Genomic DNA, 20,445 nt, shown 5'->3' on the forward strand with positions numbered 1-20,445 from the left:
AAATTATATGGTGTCTTCCACCAAAATATTAAATAACAGTTTTCATAGCTGCAAAGAGAAAGCCTGAGACACTACTGTATGATGAACAGCTCAAAGGTCACATTCTTCATTGTCTCTGTAAATGATCATGTATAATTTCAGGTCACAGCACTACATGACCCATACTTTCCACCCATGGTGCACCGGATCACCAGCTCTGTTCAGAAAACACCATCAGCACGCCCTTTTTACTGCAGAACCTGGGACGGCTCTCACTGTAGTACAGGTGTGTTTCTAGGTGCCCCAACACTCCCACAAATAAAACAAACATTAAGAAAATACTTTTTTCTTGAATACAAAACAAGTTGCATAAAAGGCTGAAAGTGTGATTTGCAGAGAGAGTTTAAACAGGGGTGCATGGGAAGCTGTTGGAGGACAAAATCAGCTGACATCCTCCAGTGAGTGGAGGTAGTTTAGCCAAGGGACAAATCAGGCCGATTCTTCATGGTGCCCCAACTTCCCACACCCCCTTGACCTCTGTCCCCTGTCCCAGCCTCGCACATAAGCTACGCTAGAGTGGGACACACAGAGTGGGGCAGAGTACTCACAGCTTGCCTGAGACAAAAACAAGCTTCCATTTACAAGAAGGGATGGTATTGTTACCAACTAGGGGGACCAAAGCATTTGGGGTATTGAAGAAAATTACAACTTCCATACTTCAATGCACAAGTACCGCTGTGTCTCCACGTTCTGTTTATTTGTTTTTCTAAGAATGCCCAACTGGGACATGTGCACAGATAATGTGAAAACCAGATCCCAGACCTCAAGGATACTGTTACTGAGCCGTTAAATGCTCAGCTTACAATGATCTGGCACAGGGGAACCTATGGCAGCCTTTAGCACAGAGTCTGCTTTGTTTTTCAAATAAAATATTTACTGTGGCTTGTAATGTCTTTTCAACCAGTGTCAGACCCGCGTCTTGAGTGAAACTTTCCCAGCGAAGGAGACTGGATGAGATTGCAGCCAGAAAGGATGCCCACAGTACACTTCAGTCACATTTGTACAAGGTCCCTAAAACACAGAGTAGGATGGGCAAACTCCAGGAAACAGGAAAACTTGCAGACAGAGGATGATAAATGAGACAAAGTCAAAAGAACAAGCAGCATTTAAAAAATAACTGTCCTGATGACTCTCTAGAAAGTGTGAGAGAATCCAAAGTAGTCAGAAGCCACAGTAAAGCAAACAGCATTTGCCCAGTTTCAAGCCTTCAGCAGCTCTTTGTATTGCAGATCCCAAAAAGATCTTTGGAAAACACGGTGCAACAATTCCTTTTACAAACCAGCTATTGTCATTCTCGCCAGTATTCCCTTTCAGGAAGGAGAGAGCACAGGAAACCTGACAAAAAGAAAAAATACCACAGGCTTTACTCTCTGGCAGAGACAAAGAGAAACTGTGACTCTTCTGAGGTGAAATCTGCTGACATCAGCCAGTGAAACTACTGACAAATCCTTGCAGCAAACATCTCTTTAAAGGTTCTATCTTGCTATTGATGATGCTTTTAAGAAAAGAAAACCATGTGTATAATTCCTAAAATCAAAACTTATTTGGTTATATAATTAAGGCAGAAACTAGAGTACTTAAGCAAAATGTTTAACTTTTATTATTATTTCTTTAAAAAACAAAAATAAACAAGAAAACGTGAGTACTTTTAATATTACATTCCTGTGAAATAGGAACAATAGGTTTATTCCATTCTGAAAAGAGAAGAAAGAAAACGCAACGTTTCGGTTGTGTTTCCTTTTTTCTCTTTTCTCTTTTCAGAATGGAATAAACCTATTACTTGTTCCTTTGCAGCCTACGCATGCTGACACAGCTACCCACCTTCCTGTGAAATAGCCCATTACAGGAAACTCACCCACCCAGCAAATACAGGTGGTGTCCATTAATACATATAGGTTGTGTTCAATGGAAATATCAGGGCATCTTGCTGAAGGCTAAAACAGGGAACTTGAACTCTTAAAGCTGCTCCACACTGCCCTCTCTCAGCTGATGTGACTGGGACACAATTCACCACATCCCAGCTCTCTCCCAGCTGCCCAATATCCTTGCACTCAGCTAATGAGGCTCCTGCACTTATCCCACTGCAGCTCTGCTCATGAACAGCACTGCCACCCATTGCCTGCGAGCAGCCAATTGTAATTTATTATTTTCCGGTTCAGATCAGAGAGCGCAGAACAACTCAGCAAACTCTGAGCCGTGTGAGGTTCCCCAAACTGTTTGTCCCATCATGGAATGAGAACGGCAAGCTGTATTATGTGATCAATCTCCCCCCACTCCTCTGTCCCCTGAGACGAACCCCAGTGTGTTGACATTACTGTGTGTCACCTCAGACTCCCCCGTCCTGCTGTGTACAAAAGCCAGGGACTGATCTTTGACCTTTAGGCTGACTCCACTGCCGGCATCCAATCTTTAGCCAGCAATGGAGAGGTCAAAGTTCACAAGCAGAAGCAGAACTCTTAGGTTCTCAGTGGAGAGTAAAATTCCCATCACAAGCAGGCCTTCCCTTTTGTAACAGAATTTTAATTCATTAGCTCCAAAGCACTTGTCACATGCGGCTATACCCATATTAGAAGTCCTTTAACTCATCCATTAAAAAATCACATTCTTTAAGTTTTCTAGTATACCTAGGCACACTGCTGCCCACTTCACAAAGACCTGCCTTTTGTGCGTTACCCTCAACATTGGCTCCAGATGGTCAGTGAAACGCTACTGAAACAATGCACGGCATAAGGGCACTCTAGTGACACATCGGCACAAGACAGTCAAATCCATATCTTATAACCAATAATGTCCAGCTTTAGTTGCAGAAATACACCATATGCAAACAAACTGCGATGCCTCTCTTATAAGTTCACTGACTGCACATCAACCCAGAATTTCAAAGATTGAATGTAAAAAGTTTTTGGGTTGTGCTGCACAATGATAAGGATCTACAGTAAGTGCTGATGGAAACTGCCCCAGTCAGGCTGACCAGAGTCCCCTTAGTGTCCATGGGAGATCTGTCACATGTCTGTGAGCAGGAGCAAGCTGTGCTCCCCTGCAGCAGACCGACAGCTGTGCCTCGCTGTGCCTCGCTGTGCAGTGCTCCACCTCCCAGTCCCCTCGTCTGTGTCTTGTGTTACAGACAGCAGATCTGGAAGTGCCATATGGGGCCAATGTGATCCAAAGTCAGCGTTCTGTACAGCTAGTGCTGTTACAGTAGACAGATAAAATGGCAGTTGTTCTCCATAACAAGACTTGAAAGGAGAAATGGTAAGGCTGAAAGGCAGGACTAGTAACTAGCAAAGTTTACTCTGGTCCATAAAAATACCTGCAGAGCCTCTCCATAGACAATGCTGTTGATTTTTGGGGGGCATTTTGGTGGTAGGCGTATACACCAGTATGATTTCATCGCATACAGGTTCCATTCGCACTGCACTCAGAGGAGGACTGGAATTCACTCTGTCACAAGTGGCATTTACTGCTAATGCCTTCCAGTCCATTTGTACTGCGGTGCCAGATTTGGACATGCCTCCATCCCGTAATGCTGCTGACATTTTGATGGCATCTGTCGACATCCCTCAGAAGTGAGCCAGACAAGAGAAGGAGCCGCGCCTCTGACAAATTGCATGCATGACAGAAAGGTCGACGTCTTTCGGCACCAAGCGTTCAGAGCCGGCCAGGAAATGAGAGCTTCTGAGCTATGCCCGGTTAAGAAAGGGCCTCACTGCGAATTTCATAAACCGTGGGAGCTCTGTAGACCTACTGACAAAGATGCAGTTGAATTAAGTACATTTCTTTCAGTTAATAGGAATTGCTTTGTTTTAGCATTTCAGTGCAGTACTAATGTACGATTCTGAAAGGACTCCTGGCTGCTGAGATGAAATGTGGAGCTGGAAGCTGTTCTTTGCTGAGGAGAAATTATCTAATAAAAGAGATTTTTGTCATGGGGAAAGAAACCTTTTTTGAGATAAATATTTATTGTAAAAAAACCTGAATGAAACACAAAAGGCTTTCCAAGTCCTCCCTTTTTAAACTTTTAAAGGAGACGATCTATCAGCAGTCTGTGAGGGAAAGGTTAAAGGGCACGCTATCTCATGGCAGCTCCGCTAGCCTGGATTAGCTCCTCTAGTGCTTTTAACATACCAGAGAGCTGCAGACCGAGCTTTCGCCCTGCTCACTGGCTGGGCCAGGGCTCAGCTGGAGACGCAGCTCCAGTCCTCAAGAGCTTCTGCTGTTTCTTCCTCGACTTACACTCTCAGTTACTTCACAGCCATGATTATTTGCTAAATTAGGCGTGTTTTAAAAGAGGAATCATGTACAGTAACTCACAACAAAAAAAAGGCCAAGTCAATGCAAGGAAAAACCGAATGAAATAAACTGAAATTAAATGAGTTGAATGAAGCTGCAGTCTCCGGGTGGAGCAAACCCAATCGTCCACAGGGCACCCTTACGAAAGGGTGTGGCCAGTAACTGTCTGCTGAAAAGTGACAGATGCTACCCCCCATGCCTGGACAACCTCCTCTGCACCAGCCCACACCTGTGTCTTCCTCAGCCAGTGCTGGGCATTGCGTCAGGGAGCACTGCAGCAGGAGAGGGCGAAGATTTCACCTGACGGAGCCCGAAAGCCAAAGCAGAGTTATATAAAGCCTGAAAAGAAACAGGACACTGCAAAAGCTGAGCTCTGGCTCTTGTTTGACAGAAAGTGTTTGATTCGTGTTTAAAAAAAAAAAACAACAGACAACTGCTTTGTTGACATTCCAGTGTGGTAGTTTCAGCTGTTGAGGCCCCCACTAGAAGTATAAACTGTAAGAGAATTAAAATTGTGAATAAAAAACAAAAAAGAAAAGAAGTACAGAAAAGCCCTTCCCTGCTTGCCATGACTGTTCCTACCTCAATAATGTAGAGAACAACATTTTTGTAGAAGCAGTAGAGGATACACTTGGTCACTCTGCTGTAACTCCAAGCCCCATGAACCAGCAGCAGCTTCTCCAGGTAGGAAAACTACAGGAAAAAAACAAACAATAAGGAAAATGTTATTTCCTGCAGGACTGCGCTTAAGTTACTCTGGAAGAGAGCCAAGCCACAGAGGCTCTGTGCAGTGTCAGTCCCCTTGCATTCCGACACTGGACAGACTTAGCAGCTGGACACTGTATACTGGGTCCAGGGTGGTTCTTTCACATCCTCCTCCTCGAGAAACCTGTCTTAATGACCATGCCTGCGACTGCACAGCATGGCACGCAAACACGTGGAAGCTATTTAGACAAAAAAACAATGCTATTGTCTGGCCTTGAATACCTGAGGGGAAATTATTGCATGTGGATATGAGGAAGCAATTAACTAAGAATGGGAACCAGGCTCTGGTGGTCGATTTCACTGCCTAGATACGGTGTCCAAGGTATTGTATTACTCAGTGAAAAGGCAATGACAAGAACAGAATGAAAAAACGGCAATGCATGATCTTTACAGAAACAGGGCTGGCATTAAAATAGTCTCAAGCAATCTAGCTAGGACTTTCTTCTTGTTACTAATAGTGCAGCTCTTATCAGTGACAAGCTTGACACTGGCACAGTGTAGCACAGAAAAGTGTTAATTTTCAAAGCTGAAGAAAGGGTTACAACCAAGTTCTGAGCATGAATTAAGTTTCCCTGGCATTCAAGTTTAACTGCTTTTTTACAGAGTGCATGACCTTGAAGACTCTCATTGGTATCCTTTCTTTTGTTCTCATGTTCTCCGGTGAGACTTATTTTACCATATAAAACTGTTGTGAGTCCTGTTGTCAATCAGAAACATTGGCAATGAGCACAGAGTCCCTCCACAAACAACGCCGCTAGGAGGAATTTTTAGGAGTGTACAATGATAAAAATCAATTGAGAATTAAGGAAATAATCTGGGGCTCTCGAGTGGCTCGACTACTAAAAGGCATGCTCCTGGGACCTCTGACCTGAGCGATGGAGTAGTCAGAGGAGTTGGTGGCTTGCATGCCCTCGTTGCCACTGATGCCCACACCCACATGTGCTGTTTGGATCATGCCCACATCATTGGCACCATCCCCAATGGCCAGAGTGATGGCTTTGACATGCTTCTTCACCATGTCCACTATTTCCGATTTCTGCAGCGGAGACACCCTGCAGACAGAGAGAGAGGGAAAGATGGAGGGAGAGAAAAGAAGAGGGAGGGTATAAAGAGAGAGAGGGAGTGAGGAAACGAGATTTGAACGTAGAGAGAAAATGAGATACATGCCTCATACAGAGATACAATCTATATCTATACAATCTCGTTAACAGCATTACTGTTAAGAACCACATGTGAAGAACTGCTCATAAGAGACCTGATTCTTCTGACATACATATGAACTCCCAACTGAATCCTCTATTAAAAAGAGAGGTGATTCTCTATCCAAGGAAACTGCCAACCCTCTGCACTGTAAAACAATTTCCACGAGTGGAGGCAGACCTTGGAAAGGGCATTGATATAGTTCTACATTCCATTAAAAATTTCATTTAGACACTGCTCCTAGCCCTTGGGTTGCTGAAGCCACTGAGAGATACCTGGTACCTGTACACCTCTGGGCAAGTGGACAAAGCCTCTTGCTTCCTATCACTCCAGACCTCATTTTGAGAAAAATCTGTCAATGGCATTTGAAAGATTCAGTCAATGCAAACCAGACTAGGAGTTAGATCTCATTTTATCATGGCTTTGTCCCATGCAGAAGGAGAGGAGGCCCAGTCAACCATGAGTCCAGGACCAATCAGGCTTGTGTGAGTGAGCTCCATGTAGCTAAGACGTGCTTCACTGCATGAACAGCAAGAAACAGAATAACTGGGAACTCTTGTCCCACATGAAGCAAGGAACAGACAAATATAAAATATAATTGGCACCCATGGGCTAGATGCAGTAATACTTTTATCCCCCTAATTGAGTCATTTCCGTTTCTTTCTACTGTAGTAATTTCACAGCTGTCCCTTGTGCATTGTTAGCACAGAAGGGGTTTCACACTACAGAGCTGATACAGAGAGGAGAGGGAGGAGTCAGAGCACCTATTGTTGACTTTTAAATCTCACAAATCCCTGTTGCTAACATTCATTCAATTAAGATCTAAATCTTCTGAAGCACAAGTGAAAAGAAATGCAGTGCAGTTTACTCAGGCTGAAATACTACAACAGCCTTCACAGGCTTGGTTTACTGTCCGAAAATAGAATGGGTATATAATTTAAACAAGCAAATGGACTTCTAAGGATGTTTGACTGAAATCACTGGTAAAACGAATGGATTATAAACTATTACTCTATAAAATTGATGAATTTCCTATTTCAGGAATTGTCCATTTTATTAAGTAATGGTGAAAGGAGAATCACATTTTCACAACTGCGGGCCAATATGAGTTTGGAGAAAATCAGGTGTGATTCTGTCACTGGACTGGTTTTCCCTCCAGATGGTCTCTCAGTGCCTTCAATGACCCTTTGGTTCAACTAAGCACAGGTTAATTAGATTGTCTCAATTGTTTTCAGCTCTGAAACCACTGAACTAAAAAAACAAACTAAGGGTATTGAAATCTGCAACTTTTCTTTTGGGGAGGGGGGGGGAGTAGAAAACAAATTTTAAAATGTTTTGAGTAACAAATGATTAGGTCTCTTGAGAGTTCAATTAAGTCATCACAAGCTCAGCCAAAACAAAAACCAGACTACGGTCATGTGATGAGCAGCAGAGCTCCAGAGCCTAGCTATAAGACGACACTGTCAATCCACATGGTGTTTCTTTAATTGCATAGTTCGAGCTCCGATTTTTGCAGAAACAAACAGGCCGACTGTTGTTGGGAGGAGATTTGAAGGCCTTGTTCAGCTTTGTAAGAAGTCTGCTGCAAAACACTTACCAGGCCCTCGCATTCTTTCTCTCTCAGACCTCAATAGATGCCTTTTTCGGCACAAAATAAAGAAAAAAAGTCTATAAACTAGAAGGGCTATTGACGATGAACACTGCTGTCACATTGGGCCCCTTTACACTTCAACTGCTGATATAAATCTCCAAAATTACTGCCTGCTGTGGCCACTACATCTTGTACAGCAAGCCCTGTGTCCAAAGAAAAAGGGAAAGAAAGACATTTTGATTGATGGTGGCTTTTCCTATTTTCTCCCACAGCTGCAATAAACTGTCAAACTGCACGCAACTAATAATATTATCTTTTGCACTGAGGCATTAACACAGCATTTCCAACCGGGGGAGCCGTTTCTCCGTCCATCCCCGGAGGATCACCCCTCCACCTGGATGTGTGGCACACAGGGATGGGACACGGCGGGGGGGGAGGGTGGGGTTCCCTGTGAGAAAAAACCCAGCCTCGTGCACAACCCCTCCCATCCTGAAGCTTCATCTTCTGACTGTAGTTTTTATTTCATTCTGACATGTACATGCTGTCTAGATTCAGACCGTAATACGATCATTAGGGTGCCTAATGCATACTGTGTGCTATGATCAGAGGTGTGATGGCCTGCTGGGTGGCTCAACCAGTAAAAGCAACATGAGCCGGGCTCCATGATCATGGGTGCGAGCTGGAGTCCCGTTGCTAGCAAACTGCGACCATGATTCCCCACGCAGCAGTGCTCAGGAAGAGCGGGTTGGGATTAACCGGTCGGGGCTCTCTGAGCATCACGGTGACCCCAGCAGACCTCCTGAGCACTTGCAGGATCACGGTGCAGTGCTTTCAACGAGCGATGGGACTGGCATCTAACCGGCAGTGGTCCTTCAGTAAGGGGTGGAGGACTGCACGGTGTTAAAGATGTCAGAGGAGTCTGCCTTCACTTCCTCATTCTCAACCCCTGCAGTTGCAGGGATTTGAGCTGAGAGCCAGGACATGAAACACTCACAAATCACTATTCCAGGCTGGGTCAGTAAAACAAAAATAGTTGGCAATCTACAGTTATAAAAACAAAGAGAAACAGAAACTGTCTTGGATTCTGAAAGTGCGTTCAGGAGAAACCAACTGCTGTCTCGAAGAGACACAGGAAAGCTCACCTGGGAAGTTTTATGTGTATTACGATTTTATTTTTTAAAAAGCTGAAGCTGAATGTTTATGGCTCAGACTGGAAACCTGCGTAATTCTTCACCCTAACCTCCTCCCGCTTGCTTCAAGCCAGCTAAAAAAGGAACCTCACCCTCCCAGAGAAACCCAAGCTTGAGCAATGGAATGGGCTGGGAAAAAAGTCCTGAAGTCTTGAGCGGCCCTGGAGAGAAGGCAGCCATACATCACTGTCACTGAGGCCTGGAGAGAACTGTCAGCGTGCCGGCCCTGTGCCGAAGGAAGGAGACAGTGTTTCTTCCGTTCTCAGCCAAGATCTGGGAAAATCTCGAACAGGACACAGACCATGGACCCAGGCCCCTCTGCCTTGATGAGACACAGCATATCAGCTGCCATGCTAAATAACATCTTTATTCATTCACTGAGGACCTTTGCTGACAAGCTTGCTGAAGCATCACCCAACAATTTATTTCCCTATGACTACGGTTCACTTGATTAAAATACAATATAAAACTACTCTTCGAACTTTAAAGGTATGTCTTTAATCCTGCGACCCTCCTTAAATGAGCAGCTCTCCTACGTTCTATAAATCCTCAGGAGATCAGTGAGGTACCACAAGACCACATGTCTGCCGACGCTCAGTGGTCAGCGTGAGCCTCAGCACAAGCACCATTCCCACTGCACACAAGAACCCGCCAAACTCCACCGCTTCTCCCGTTGACAGGGAGGGATTAGAAGGATTAACAGTAGGAACAATGAGGACCCTAGCCAACAGAGTTGCTCAGTCACAGTGTACCTCACAGGTATAACAGGCGTGTTTCTATCGTGGGGAGACAGTGGCACTGAAGCAATCCAGCCGAGATGGAATGCGCATTTGGGAGCCTTGCAGGAATAATCAGAAACCAATCGAACTGCAAGTAATAACAAGTGGAGATCAGATATTCTCTACTGCACGGTGGTTTTCCTTTCTATTTTCATTAACAATCATTTCAAAGGACTATCACAAGCACAACCCTTGCTCCATAATTCTTTGAAGCCGCCTAATTTGGCATTGCTGGGTGGTCCAGGGCTGAGTAAAAACTGCAAACCTCACAGTTAAACTTAAGCAAAAAGATCTCTGCTGTCATTCAACAAGGTTTCCTACAGTACATGCCGAGTTCTACTCCCTCATTAAACGTTCTTCCCCGCAATGTCTGTTTCGCCAAAACAGAAACTGTTCCTAAAGCACAGCGGTACTCCTCTGCCGCCTCACGTTACTGGAGGCTAATTGTACTTAATGATTTATATATATTAATAAATTTTCTGATTGGAGCACATAAAAAATAAAATCAGACGCTGATCCCTACTTATTTCACAATGCTGGAAAAAACCCATCATCGGCGATTTCATAAATCATAGTATCTTTTTACCAGGGGAAAAAAAATAAAAGTGTTGCTTAACTCTTCTACAGAAAAAAATAAATAAAACCACAGTTTGGATTTAGCAGTGGGTGGTCAAAAACGATTTGGAAAGCTGACACCCCACAGGTTCATGGTTCAGGTGGAAAATTATTTTGCTTCTCTTTAAAGAGAAGCCAGGGAGAACATAATGGGTATCTCTGAAGGGAGGAGAGCTTCCTCCTTTTACTGTTGGCTCTGTCTCAGGCTCCTGACCGTCAAGTCTGCACCCTGCACCTTAGAACCACCTCTGTTTTCTGCGGGACAAACCCGTTGCCATAGTTTTTGGCTGCAAGCCTCCCCTTCCCACCCCTGCCCTTCTTGTGCACCGTGTATGCTAATGCTCAGATGGGACTTTAATTCGTTTTGACTGACTGAGAGACGGAGCTCCAGCCAAACTTGTGAGCTTGACGCTTTTTTTTTTTGCTTTTGTATGTTCTTAAGTGCAAAGGAAGCCAGGCGAAGATGTGCAAAGATGTACAACGCATTAACACTTAATTTACATTACGCTTACTGTGTTCTGTGGTTTAATATGCTATATGGTTTTATATGTTATATGCAGTCTTCTGACCAGGTGCCGAGGCAGGCTGCTTTGGATGGACATGCTGCCGAATTTAATACATTTATATGTAAATGGTAAATTAAGACAGCAGAAAGGATCTAGTTCCATGGCACTTCTCATTTGGCACCTTAGCTTTTTTTTCATTCTTCACAGGGTGCCCAGAGGCTCATGAACATGAGACAGGATGAACCCAACAGTCAGAAGCCATTAAATTGAGTCTGGGTTTGGGAGGTCTTGAGTTGACTGACAAGGGTGCCTAATGCTTGATGTTTAAGAGAGCCTTTCGCTTGCCTTGCACCTGAGAGCCTGCAGTGGGAATCCACTGCAGTCCACTGTTCAGCGTTTGCTAAGCACTGCCGGGCTGGCAGTGTACAAACAGGCAGCTGGCTCGACGGTGGACAATCTGGAGGAGGGACGCCGCCATTCCTCTTGTCCTAGTTCGCAAGGGTTCTCGCACCAAGTAATCCTAACGGTGACCACGGCAGATCAGTCTCTCGTTCACAGTCTCTGTTATTCTGTGTTTTAGACTGTGGTCAAGCTCCAGAAAAAAGTTCCTGCATCCACCCTCTTGTCTTGTTTCTGCTGAAGAACTCAGCAGAAAGGGTGAGCTCCTGGAGCTCCTCCTACACACATTCCAGAAGATTTATAGAGTGCGAGTTCCATGTTTACAGTTTAGGTATTACCCAGAGAAGATTACTGCTTTAAGAAACTGGGATTCACAGAAGCCGCCATCCAAGGCTTGACAATATTTCAGTTTATTGTCAACAGCAGTGACCAAGTGGCTTTGCCTGGATTTACAGTGTTGACTCTGCCTGCAGCTCAGACTGTAGACTCGGAGGGAAAGCTCTGTCACTGACGCTGGTGGAAACTCTCACAGACGCAGAGCTGAGGTCACTTCATTTCACAGCCAGTGGCGCGTTTCTGCGAGGGAGGTACCTGTTTTCGTTTGTTTAACACCGAGCCAAGCAAAATCCTGCCAACCGAGCATTTCACAGGCTCTGTGTTTTGTTTTGCTAGACGTGCCTCAAACCGCCTTCCAGATGAAACACCTACAGAAGACTTTGAAAAAAACGTATCACTTCATTAATAAAATTCAATGGAGCAGAAAAGAAAAATAAATCAAATAAATATGCTTTCTAACTTTGAAAGTGAGGCAAATACATGATTAGGTCCAAAAGCTGGGACATTTTTTTATTATTAATTTATTTGGCTGACGTTTGTATCCAAAGGGACATTTGTGCCCATTTACAGACCTGGGCATTTTGCTAAAGCAATCTGAATAAAGTACCTTATCAAGGGTTCAGCGCAGTGCCCCACGTGGGATTTGAACCCCTGACATTACAGGTGGTGACTCCAGCGGCCCAAACCCCCATTCCACACTGCTGCCCAAGCACAAGTGACCTGCTATTCCCCATTCGCCTCTCTCTGACACACCAGATGTGCTCCGCAACGGGAGGTGGGAAGGCTGTGTCACTGGCACGTACACATGGGGAGGGAAGTATTTTAAATGCCCCAGGGCGCATTGTTAATGGGACGAAAAGAAAAAGAGTGTAGGAAGCACACTGAGGAACAAGAACAAAGGCCTGGCAATTTCACAGAATTTGGCAGAAAATTAGAAGCTGGAGCTCCAGCATGGTATTGGTTTGAAATGGTTATCCAAACAAACAGGCTGTTGCTATGGGAACCTCAGATGTATTGACAACATGTTTAACATGAATGCATGTACCCCTCCCCAGTAAAGGCCCAGGCACCCCAATTCCTCTAAGTGCCTCGGGCCTAATGCCAAGGCTCCTGGTGCTGCTGAATAAAGTCAATACTTAGAAAAACATACATAAACTTTTCTCTTAAGTTGCAGAGCTACTTTTCTTTGTGAGGGCAAACCTGTATCTCTGGACAAAAGACTACTTCCTTGTCCTGATGCCCACAGTTTTTTTGTCTCTATATCTTGCTCACATGTGGACGGGATATTTATGGAAAAACTTTTAATGGAATCAACATGAAAAAAAGCCGGATTAGGGAGAGCGAGTGACATTTTCTGACAGAGTTTTGCTTCAGCCAGCAAATCGATTAAGCAAACAGCCGCGAGTCAGTGAGAAAATAAAAAAAAAAACCTGGCTAGAAACGGACAATAATGAAGGCTGTGAAGATCCGTGAGAGTGGGACAGGCCAGATTGATAGCCAGACAGTGCTGATAGAGCAGTCGGCTGCTCATTCCCCTCCCCGAACTGCCCGCTCACCCCCACTTCCGAAAGCTCCAGTGCCGAAAGACAGACTGCTCCCTGCCTCCATGGATGCTGTGCCGGACTGTGCTCGGAGGGGAGGAGGGGGTCTGCAGGGACCACTGCTGTACAGCCAGCTTTCTGCCTCACATCCTGTCAAAGCCGCGGGGGCCTGGCCTGATCTCATTAACATGCACCACAGGAATGTGTTCCAAGGAAACATATTGCTTTACCTTATGGAGACAACCTAAGTACGAGCATTTAAATTGTCTGCAACCAAAAGGGCTGTATTTTCCTGTAAGGACCAGAAGGCAAAGGGGTGGTAAAGCACTGTGTTGCTTCTTTGGTCTGCGAGCTGTCTGATCATCTGCAAAGCAATTGTGTGTCCAGTCCCCAAATTCAAATCTAGTATCTCAGCCGCAGCTGGGCTACAGCGCAAACTGGCCTCCAGCAGACAAGAAGCAGGGTGCTTTTATGGTGCTTTTATGCTCTCTGTGTGCCTCACTCACAGCCTAAACCTCCCATTTCTGAAAGGAAACTGTGAGATATTTTGTCAACTTTGAGCTGTGCTGCTGTGAGAACAGTGTATCTAGCATTGTGCTGAGAGCAGAAGTGTGGGGAAAAGAAGGAGTTTTAACATTCTTCTGAAGTGGGATCATATTAATAGGTCTGTTGTCCAGTACCTTCCCCTGTCTGTCGGTAAGGGCTCACAGACACAAATGTTGCACAATATTCTTTACTTAATTCTGTGTTTTTTTACTGTTTTTTTTCCCCTAACATTTCATACAGTATATGCTCCACTTCCTTGGCTTGGTATGGAGAAAAAGAGTCTGAGGAGGTCGGTGAGTGCAGGTCAGAACACCTGGCTCCATGAGAAGTGGACACGGAACACTGACCAGCAGTGTATCCTGAAGGAAAACTCCTGTACTTCTCCAGACATGGCAAGAGGTGGGACAACAGGAAGAAGAAGAAAAAAAATCACACCCAGGTATCTTCCCAGGTGAAATCATATCACGAGGAAACAATGATACTTTGTGACAGGTATCATAGTTCATTACATTAAAGCAGAACTCATCTCGATGCAGCCTGATGGCACACCCCTGACAATGTGCTGGTATGTGGCACGGTAGTGCTCATACAGTATACTTCTCTGTTTCATCTGATGGCACTGTTGTGTAAACCCTTTCCACCACGGTTTCAGCTCCAGCTGTTACATAACGGAAGTGGAATGACAGCTTGAATTAGTAACAGGTCTTTCTGTGAGATAATTGCTAGTTTTGGTGCTGGGGGGCTGCTGAAATAATTGCAGGTTGTCGGGGGAATCTGTTTACAAAGGAAATCGCTTCTTGTAACAAAGGCAGTATGGCTCTCTCCTATTCCCCAATTCCAGCAGCCGTTTCCAGTGAAGTTCTGGATGATACGGTATAACTAAGCAAGTATTCTAATCATTCATCTGAGTAATTCCCACTGTGAGCTCATTAGCTCTATCTTAGACCGCTACCTTCCTAAAGTACAGGAAAGGACCCTGGCACTGCTCCGGCTGCTGGGCTCTTTTAAAGAAGGGCAGTTTGCCCTCAGATATTGTTTGCAGTTCCCCTAAAAGATGCCTCCAGCTGTTTACTAATGTTTATTCAATATGTCATTATTGTCATTAAAGACATTTTTGTACCCAAAGATACTTTTTACCCACGCACTATCAAACTATGAAACTCCCAGCATCTCTCACCTACGATCTGAACCCTCACAGTGCCTTCTCTCTTAACAAAACTCAAACACACATTGAAATATACCTCTACCTCACATGTCAAGAAGTTCACTCCCCATAATTTTCTATCCTTATCTTTATCTATCCTTATTTCATTCTGTTGATGTATGATTTTGCACAACTGATGTTGTTTTGCACATTGCCTGTTGTCTCTTGTCTTTCTTTTCTTATACAATTGTATTGTTGTTGCTTTTTGTACTGCTTACCGTCTGAGGGCTAGCTAAATAGCATTTCATTATACCATATACCTGTGTATGAGTACAATGACAATAAACTTGAACTTTATATTAGATAAAAGGCAATATTTATACCAGTTTATGTAGTTGGACATTTTCCGGGAGCTACCTGAGTGAAGTACCTTGCTCAAGTGTACAACAGCTGTGCCTCACTCAGGACTGCAACCAGGGTCTTGGAATTTCTGAGCTTTCAGTGCAAGAAGCACCAAGAAAATGCAGAAGAAGCTGCAGGGGTAGGGTGGGGTTCAGCAACACCGGCAGGCTCGTGATACTGTTGGTGAGGGACACACCTCTTCTCCAACTGGCACTGATCCCCTGATATGGGGCCGTGCTGCCTGTGATGTGCTAAAAGGCGGGTATGTTGGAGGACTCTGCCTGCTCTGTGTGTTAGCCGAAACATAAAAACACAATTGGTTATTCCAAAGTTGGATGGGTAAAACAAAGATAACTGACAATACTAAATGAAAAAAAAAAAGAATGGGGAGACCATAATGTCGAGTGCAGGGATGGAAATAACAATTCAGTTGTACAGTAATTTGAGATAATTAAAGCTTCAGAGGCTACAGGCTCTTGTATATTAACCAGTACCAGGTGCTACATATTTCATCTTTGACAACATAATTCAAATAGGTAGATGTTAAGATCATTTAATTGTTTCTTAGGTTATAAATTTTAAGATATGGTTTGTACAAGCCCCTGCAGCTGGTGAAAATGATCTAACTGCCGTGCAGCCAGAGTCCGATTTCCAATCGGAGAATAAAATATTACCGCCCCTCTTGCTTTGGCCAGCACCTGTGCTGTTCGGCATTCATAAAAAATCGATTTATTGGTCCTCTCATGTTCTAGATTAAATTGCGATTTCAGCTTACAGGCACTGAACTAGTTCTCCAGGCACTCCTTTAGTCTATACCAGTGGGCAGCATGGAAAGAAGCTCACTGTTCATATGCAGTTTAAATATTTCCCCTTCTCGCTGGCAGAGACATGAGCTCATGCGCCGGGCCCCGCTCTGCTCCTCATGGAGCGCGGGTCTGTATTCCGACCACACGAATGCTGTGATGCAGTGCACCGCTCGGACTCCGAGACCCTTTCTCACAGCTGCGCCTCCCAAGGCTCCCACTAAGCAGCGGCTGATTTGAGAAAATCAACTCAAGCTGTTAACCTCCGAGAAGGAACATTTCGAACAATGAATCTCAGAGGCGTTGATTTGGCCCTTGAAGCGTATAGGAGTAGCTTTTATGTATTAAAAAAAAACTTTCTTAAAAATCTGCAACCAATACACAGTATATCACACCAGTAAAAACTTTGGAGCAGTCCCGGCTGTCCAGAAAGCCACTGAACTGAAGTTTAGGGAAAATTATGTCACAAAGAAACATGGCGAAACAGCATCATCATAATAATAACGTCATGCAGCTGATCCCTTCGTCCAAAGCATCTTACAGACACTGAGGAGTAAACTATGCACCGACAACTGATGCAGCAGGGTATAGTTTTTTGTATAGCACATTTAAAAGCATTCATCTCAGTAGCATACAGAGGAGGGCACAGGAAAACACTGGATCAGAGAGACTGGACCAGACGGTTGTGGGCCCAAATCCCAACTGGAAAGCTTGGTTGTCGGCACATTAAGAGGGTCGTCATTGCCAAAATGAGAATTTGTTCTCAGTGGATCTTATTGGTAAAATAAAGGATGAAAAAAGTAGAGATGGGACTTCAGCTGGTAACTGTGTTAACCACTGAACCACCACCCAGCCTCCATTAACGAACACAAAGATGCTACTGATGTACTGAGGAGACCCGCATGGATACACAGCCAAAATGAACACGATTCCCTCGCTATTTTGGGAAAATCGCAGGAAAGGTTAAAAATCTAGCATGCCGCCGTGGCCATGAGGAAAAGAGAAGTAAATAAACTGAGCCGGGGTTTATTTAGAGTTAGGAGAAGCGAGCAAAATTGCAGCGGTGTGACGCCTTCCTGTCTGCGACCAGAGTGGCGCCGCCACCGCCCCACACGGCGTGGCCTTTCCCAGGACGGGCCGGCTGGTAGTGCCGGGCATGCAGGGCCTACCTGCAGCAGATGACAGCCTTGCAGGACAGCGCCAGGTCCAGGAAGGACTGCCGCACCTCGAAGGAGAGGGCGTACTTGAGCGTCTGGCCGTCGATGATGAGGGCCAGCTCGTTCTCTTTGCCCAGGGTGTCCCCTAGAGAGGCGCAGTGGGCCGTCAGCGTGGCTCTCGTCGCCTGGGGAGGCAGAGGAAGAACAGAGTGAGAAGGGGGGGGGGGGCTTTGCCAAGGTTACCCCAAATCGTAAAAAGACCGTTCTGTAGCCTGGGCTTTCCCATGCTTTTACAAAATTAATTTACTGCGCTTTATCAGGATTTATTCTGCTTTAAGAGTGATTATAGCTCATTGGCATCTGTAGGAGAAGAGTCTCTAAGTAATTTACCCTACACTATAACCACAAATCCTTATGTGCAGGTTTAATTGGTGCATTTGCCAAAAAATCTTTTACATTCAAACACTACGATATAAACAGTGCAACATTTTTATTAGACCATTATGATTTAATGCTATTGGCTGGGTACCTTAAATAAGAATGATGAAAAAAGGAAAACAGTGTGCTGTGAAAATGAAAACAGTTACTTGCACTGTGTTAATTCTCCAAGGCACTACAGATAAAGAGAGATAACAGGTACTGTACTAATCCCACCATCAATTATCTTTACTGTGACATCTCATACCTTTTTTATCATTCTGGACTCTTAACACAGCACTGTAGAACATAAATAACACAAAATCACAAAATAAATCAAAATGTCTCTGCTTGTTCAATTATGCAGTTACGCTCAAACAAAAGTACAGACAAGCTGCAACACACTAATGCTAACTCAGTTTCTTAATTCACAGCTCCTTGAAACCAAACAGGTCTTCCGGTTTAAATTCATTTTTTACCTTGTGATAACAGTCCTAGTCACAACATATCACTAGCTATGCTGTCTTTTATCTCATTGTTTTCTGCTTCACTGTTCTGGAGAGATGGTTATAGATACGGGCTCTGCATGCCGGGTGCTGAGACATGCTCACAGTTAGGCTGAATGTACAATGTTCTTTTATTGCTCTGTCTTAGGCATGTATGACTAGTAATGGAAGTAAAGGGAGAGGGGGTCTAGGCTACCATCAATTTTACCTTTCTGTTAGCATTTTAAGCAAAACACCAAGTTTTCTTCTGACACAGAGCGAGAAAGGGGGAGAAGATTAGATCCGGGTACAGTAAGCAACAGGGAAGGATGAGATGAAAGTGGGCGGTGATGGAAAAGCAGGGAGGTGAAAGGAGTGTGGATAAGAGCTTGTGGGAGAAGGGAAAAGAGGAGCCTGACCTCCTCAACTACAGAGGATCTCTATGAAAAGAAGTGTCCTTGAACAGCAGAATCCTGGTATTCCTATCACAGCTTGAACCAGATCGTCTTTCTCCCCAACCACTGCACTACTGACCACATCAATGACTCGCACAACCTCCTCAACAGGCATGTAAACGACACAAGAAAGGTGAAAGTGCCTGTTTCGTCAACTTCAAAAAAGCCTTTCACTCCATGTGGCACTAAGTTCTGCTGCTCAGTCTATTTGACAGTGGCATAGATAGGAAAACCTGTGACACCATCAGGAATATGTACAATGAAAACCAATGCAGTGAGAGAGGGATACAGTCTAAAACAAGTCTCTTCAACGTCTATAGATCAATGAGCTGGCCTCAGCATGTCATTCCCTATGCCCACCCTTTACCAGTCCAGGATCAAACTGCGTCTCTAATAGTGGACCTAGCCATGCAGCCACCCACCTACACCTAGTCAAGACCAGATTCATGGTTTTTCAGGCATAGGACACCTGCCTTGGTCTAACAAACCCAGAGGAGACTGCCTGAAATGGTTCACAGGGTTTTCTACTTCAGCAGGAAATGGCTATACCATCTTAAACACCCCATGAGAATCTCACTCCAGATTTTCTACAGCAAAATCTCCATCAGTTCTCCAGTCCAAAAACAAGGTTTGGGCACAACAGCTCATCTGAGATCGCTCCCCTGGAATTCTGCAAACACCTCCTGCAGCTGCAGGGTTGAATTGTGCCAAGAGTCAGGGGCTCGCACTCAAGCAGAGCCTGACAGTGGGTGCCACCATCAACACACATGCCGAGGAAATTAAAAACTAATACCTCAATCTGTAGAAAGAAATGGCTGCATGGGAGAAGAAAGCAAGGGGAAAAGGGACGAGGGGGTAGAGAAGAGAGTTGTGGGGATGAGAGGGGCGGAGTGGGAGTTTCCACGGAGAGGGAGTTGCAAGCTCACTGCGAGGGTGTTAATGGTGCTATACCCCAGCCTGAACACCAACTTTAATCCATTTCCTCCCGGCCTCTCCAGCTGTTCAATTTACTGCACTCTGGAGCTGCAGTGCTGGCAGAAGCCCTAAACGCCTTGAAAAAAACATCTGACAACCAGCGCTGTTTTCAATCACACAGTTCACAGTGGCAGATGGAAGCACTGGCACTCTGTGTCTGAAAGGGAATGCCAATACTCACTAATTTAAGGTAATAAATGCTGGTTGTTAAAACACACAGATCTGCTTACCAAGTTCACCTAATAATTCAGCCTAGAAAGTGGTAGCTAAGATATTTGAGCCAGTTAAATAGATTTAAGATTCACAGAGCAGCAGGTCCCTTATGCCATAAATAGATGTTTTTGTTCCACAGTAAAATGTATTTAAACATCCAATTGTGGTAAGAGGTTTATAATGGTGTGGGCAGAGTGGACATTTCATTGTCTCCCGAGGTCAGTCCTGCCATGTAGATGTGCCAAGAACTACAGCTGTATGGAAGCATTCCCAGTTCACACAGCTATGGAGGGGGGGAAACTGCAGAAAGAAGTGGGGAACAGCTGGCGACTTTACAGTATTATTTATTTTTTCTTTATCTTTTACATTCTTCTTCCATCCATATTTGTACACAGTATAGAGGCATCTATTCAGTACCATAAGCTTAAAGTCTTACTTTTGTGCACCTTGCTCTTGATGTGTCAAGAAACTGTTGCAGTGTGTGCTCCAAGAACTGCAGATTTTCATCCAAGTAAGGGCAATGGTAAAGGTGAAAACTGCATTATTTTTCACGAACTTAATCTCTGACGCATCACGGCACAGATAAACACATAATCT

The 20,445-nt window shown here is 44.5% G+C and overlaps 1 protein-coding gene across 5 annotated transcripts in view; it reads right to left on the reverse strand.

The window, feature by feature from the left end:
* atp8a2 (ATPase phospholipid transporting 8A2) overlaps positions 1-20,445 on the reverse strand; it is a 115,807-nt gene that overhangs the window by 31,787 nt on the left and 63,575 nt on the right. For all 5 annotated transcript variants that reach the window (XM_006628015.3, XM_015341594.2, XM_015341595.2 and 2 more), the window contains 3 exons: positions 17,316-17,488; positions 5,963-6,146; positions 4,912-5,022 (listed from right to left, as the gene is read on the reverse strand). In XM_006628015.3, coding sequence (XP_006628078.2) covers positions 4,912-5,022; positions 5,963-6,146; positions 17,316-17,488 — 468 coding nt within the window. The remainder of the gene's footprint in view (positions 1-4,911; positions 5,023-5,962; positions 6,147-17,315; positions 17,489-20,445) is intronic.

This window comes from Lepisosteus oculatus, chromosome 5 (genome assembly GCF_040954835.1).
Source record: "Lepisosteus oculatus isolate fLepOcu1 chromosome 5, fLepOcu1.hap2, whole genome shotgun sequence".
NCBI lineage: Eukaryota > Metazoa > Chordata > Actinopteri > Semionotiformes > Lepisosteidae > Lepisosteus > Lepisosteus oculatus.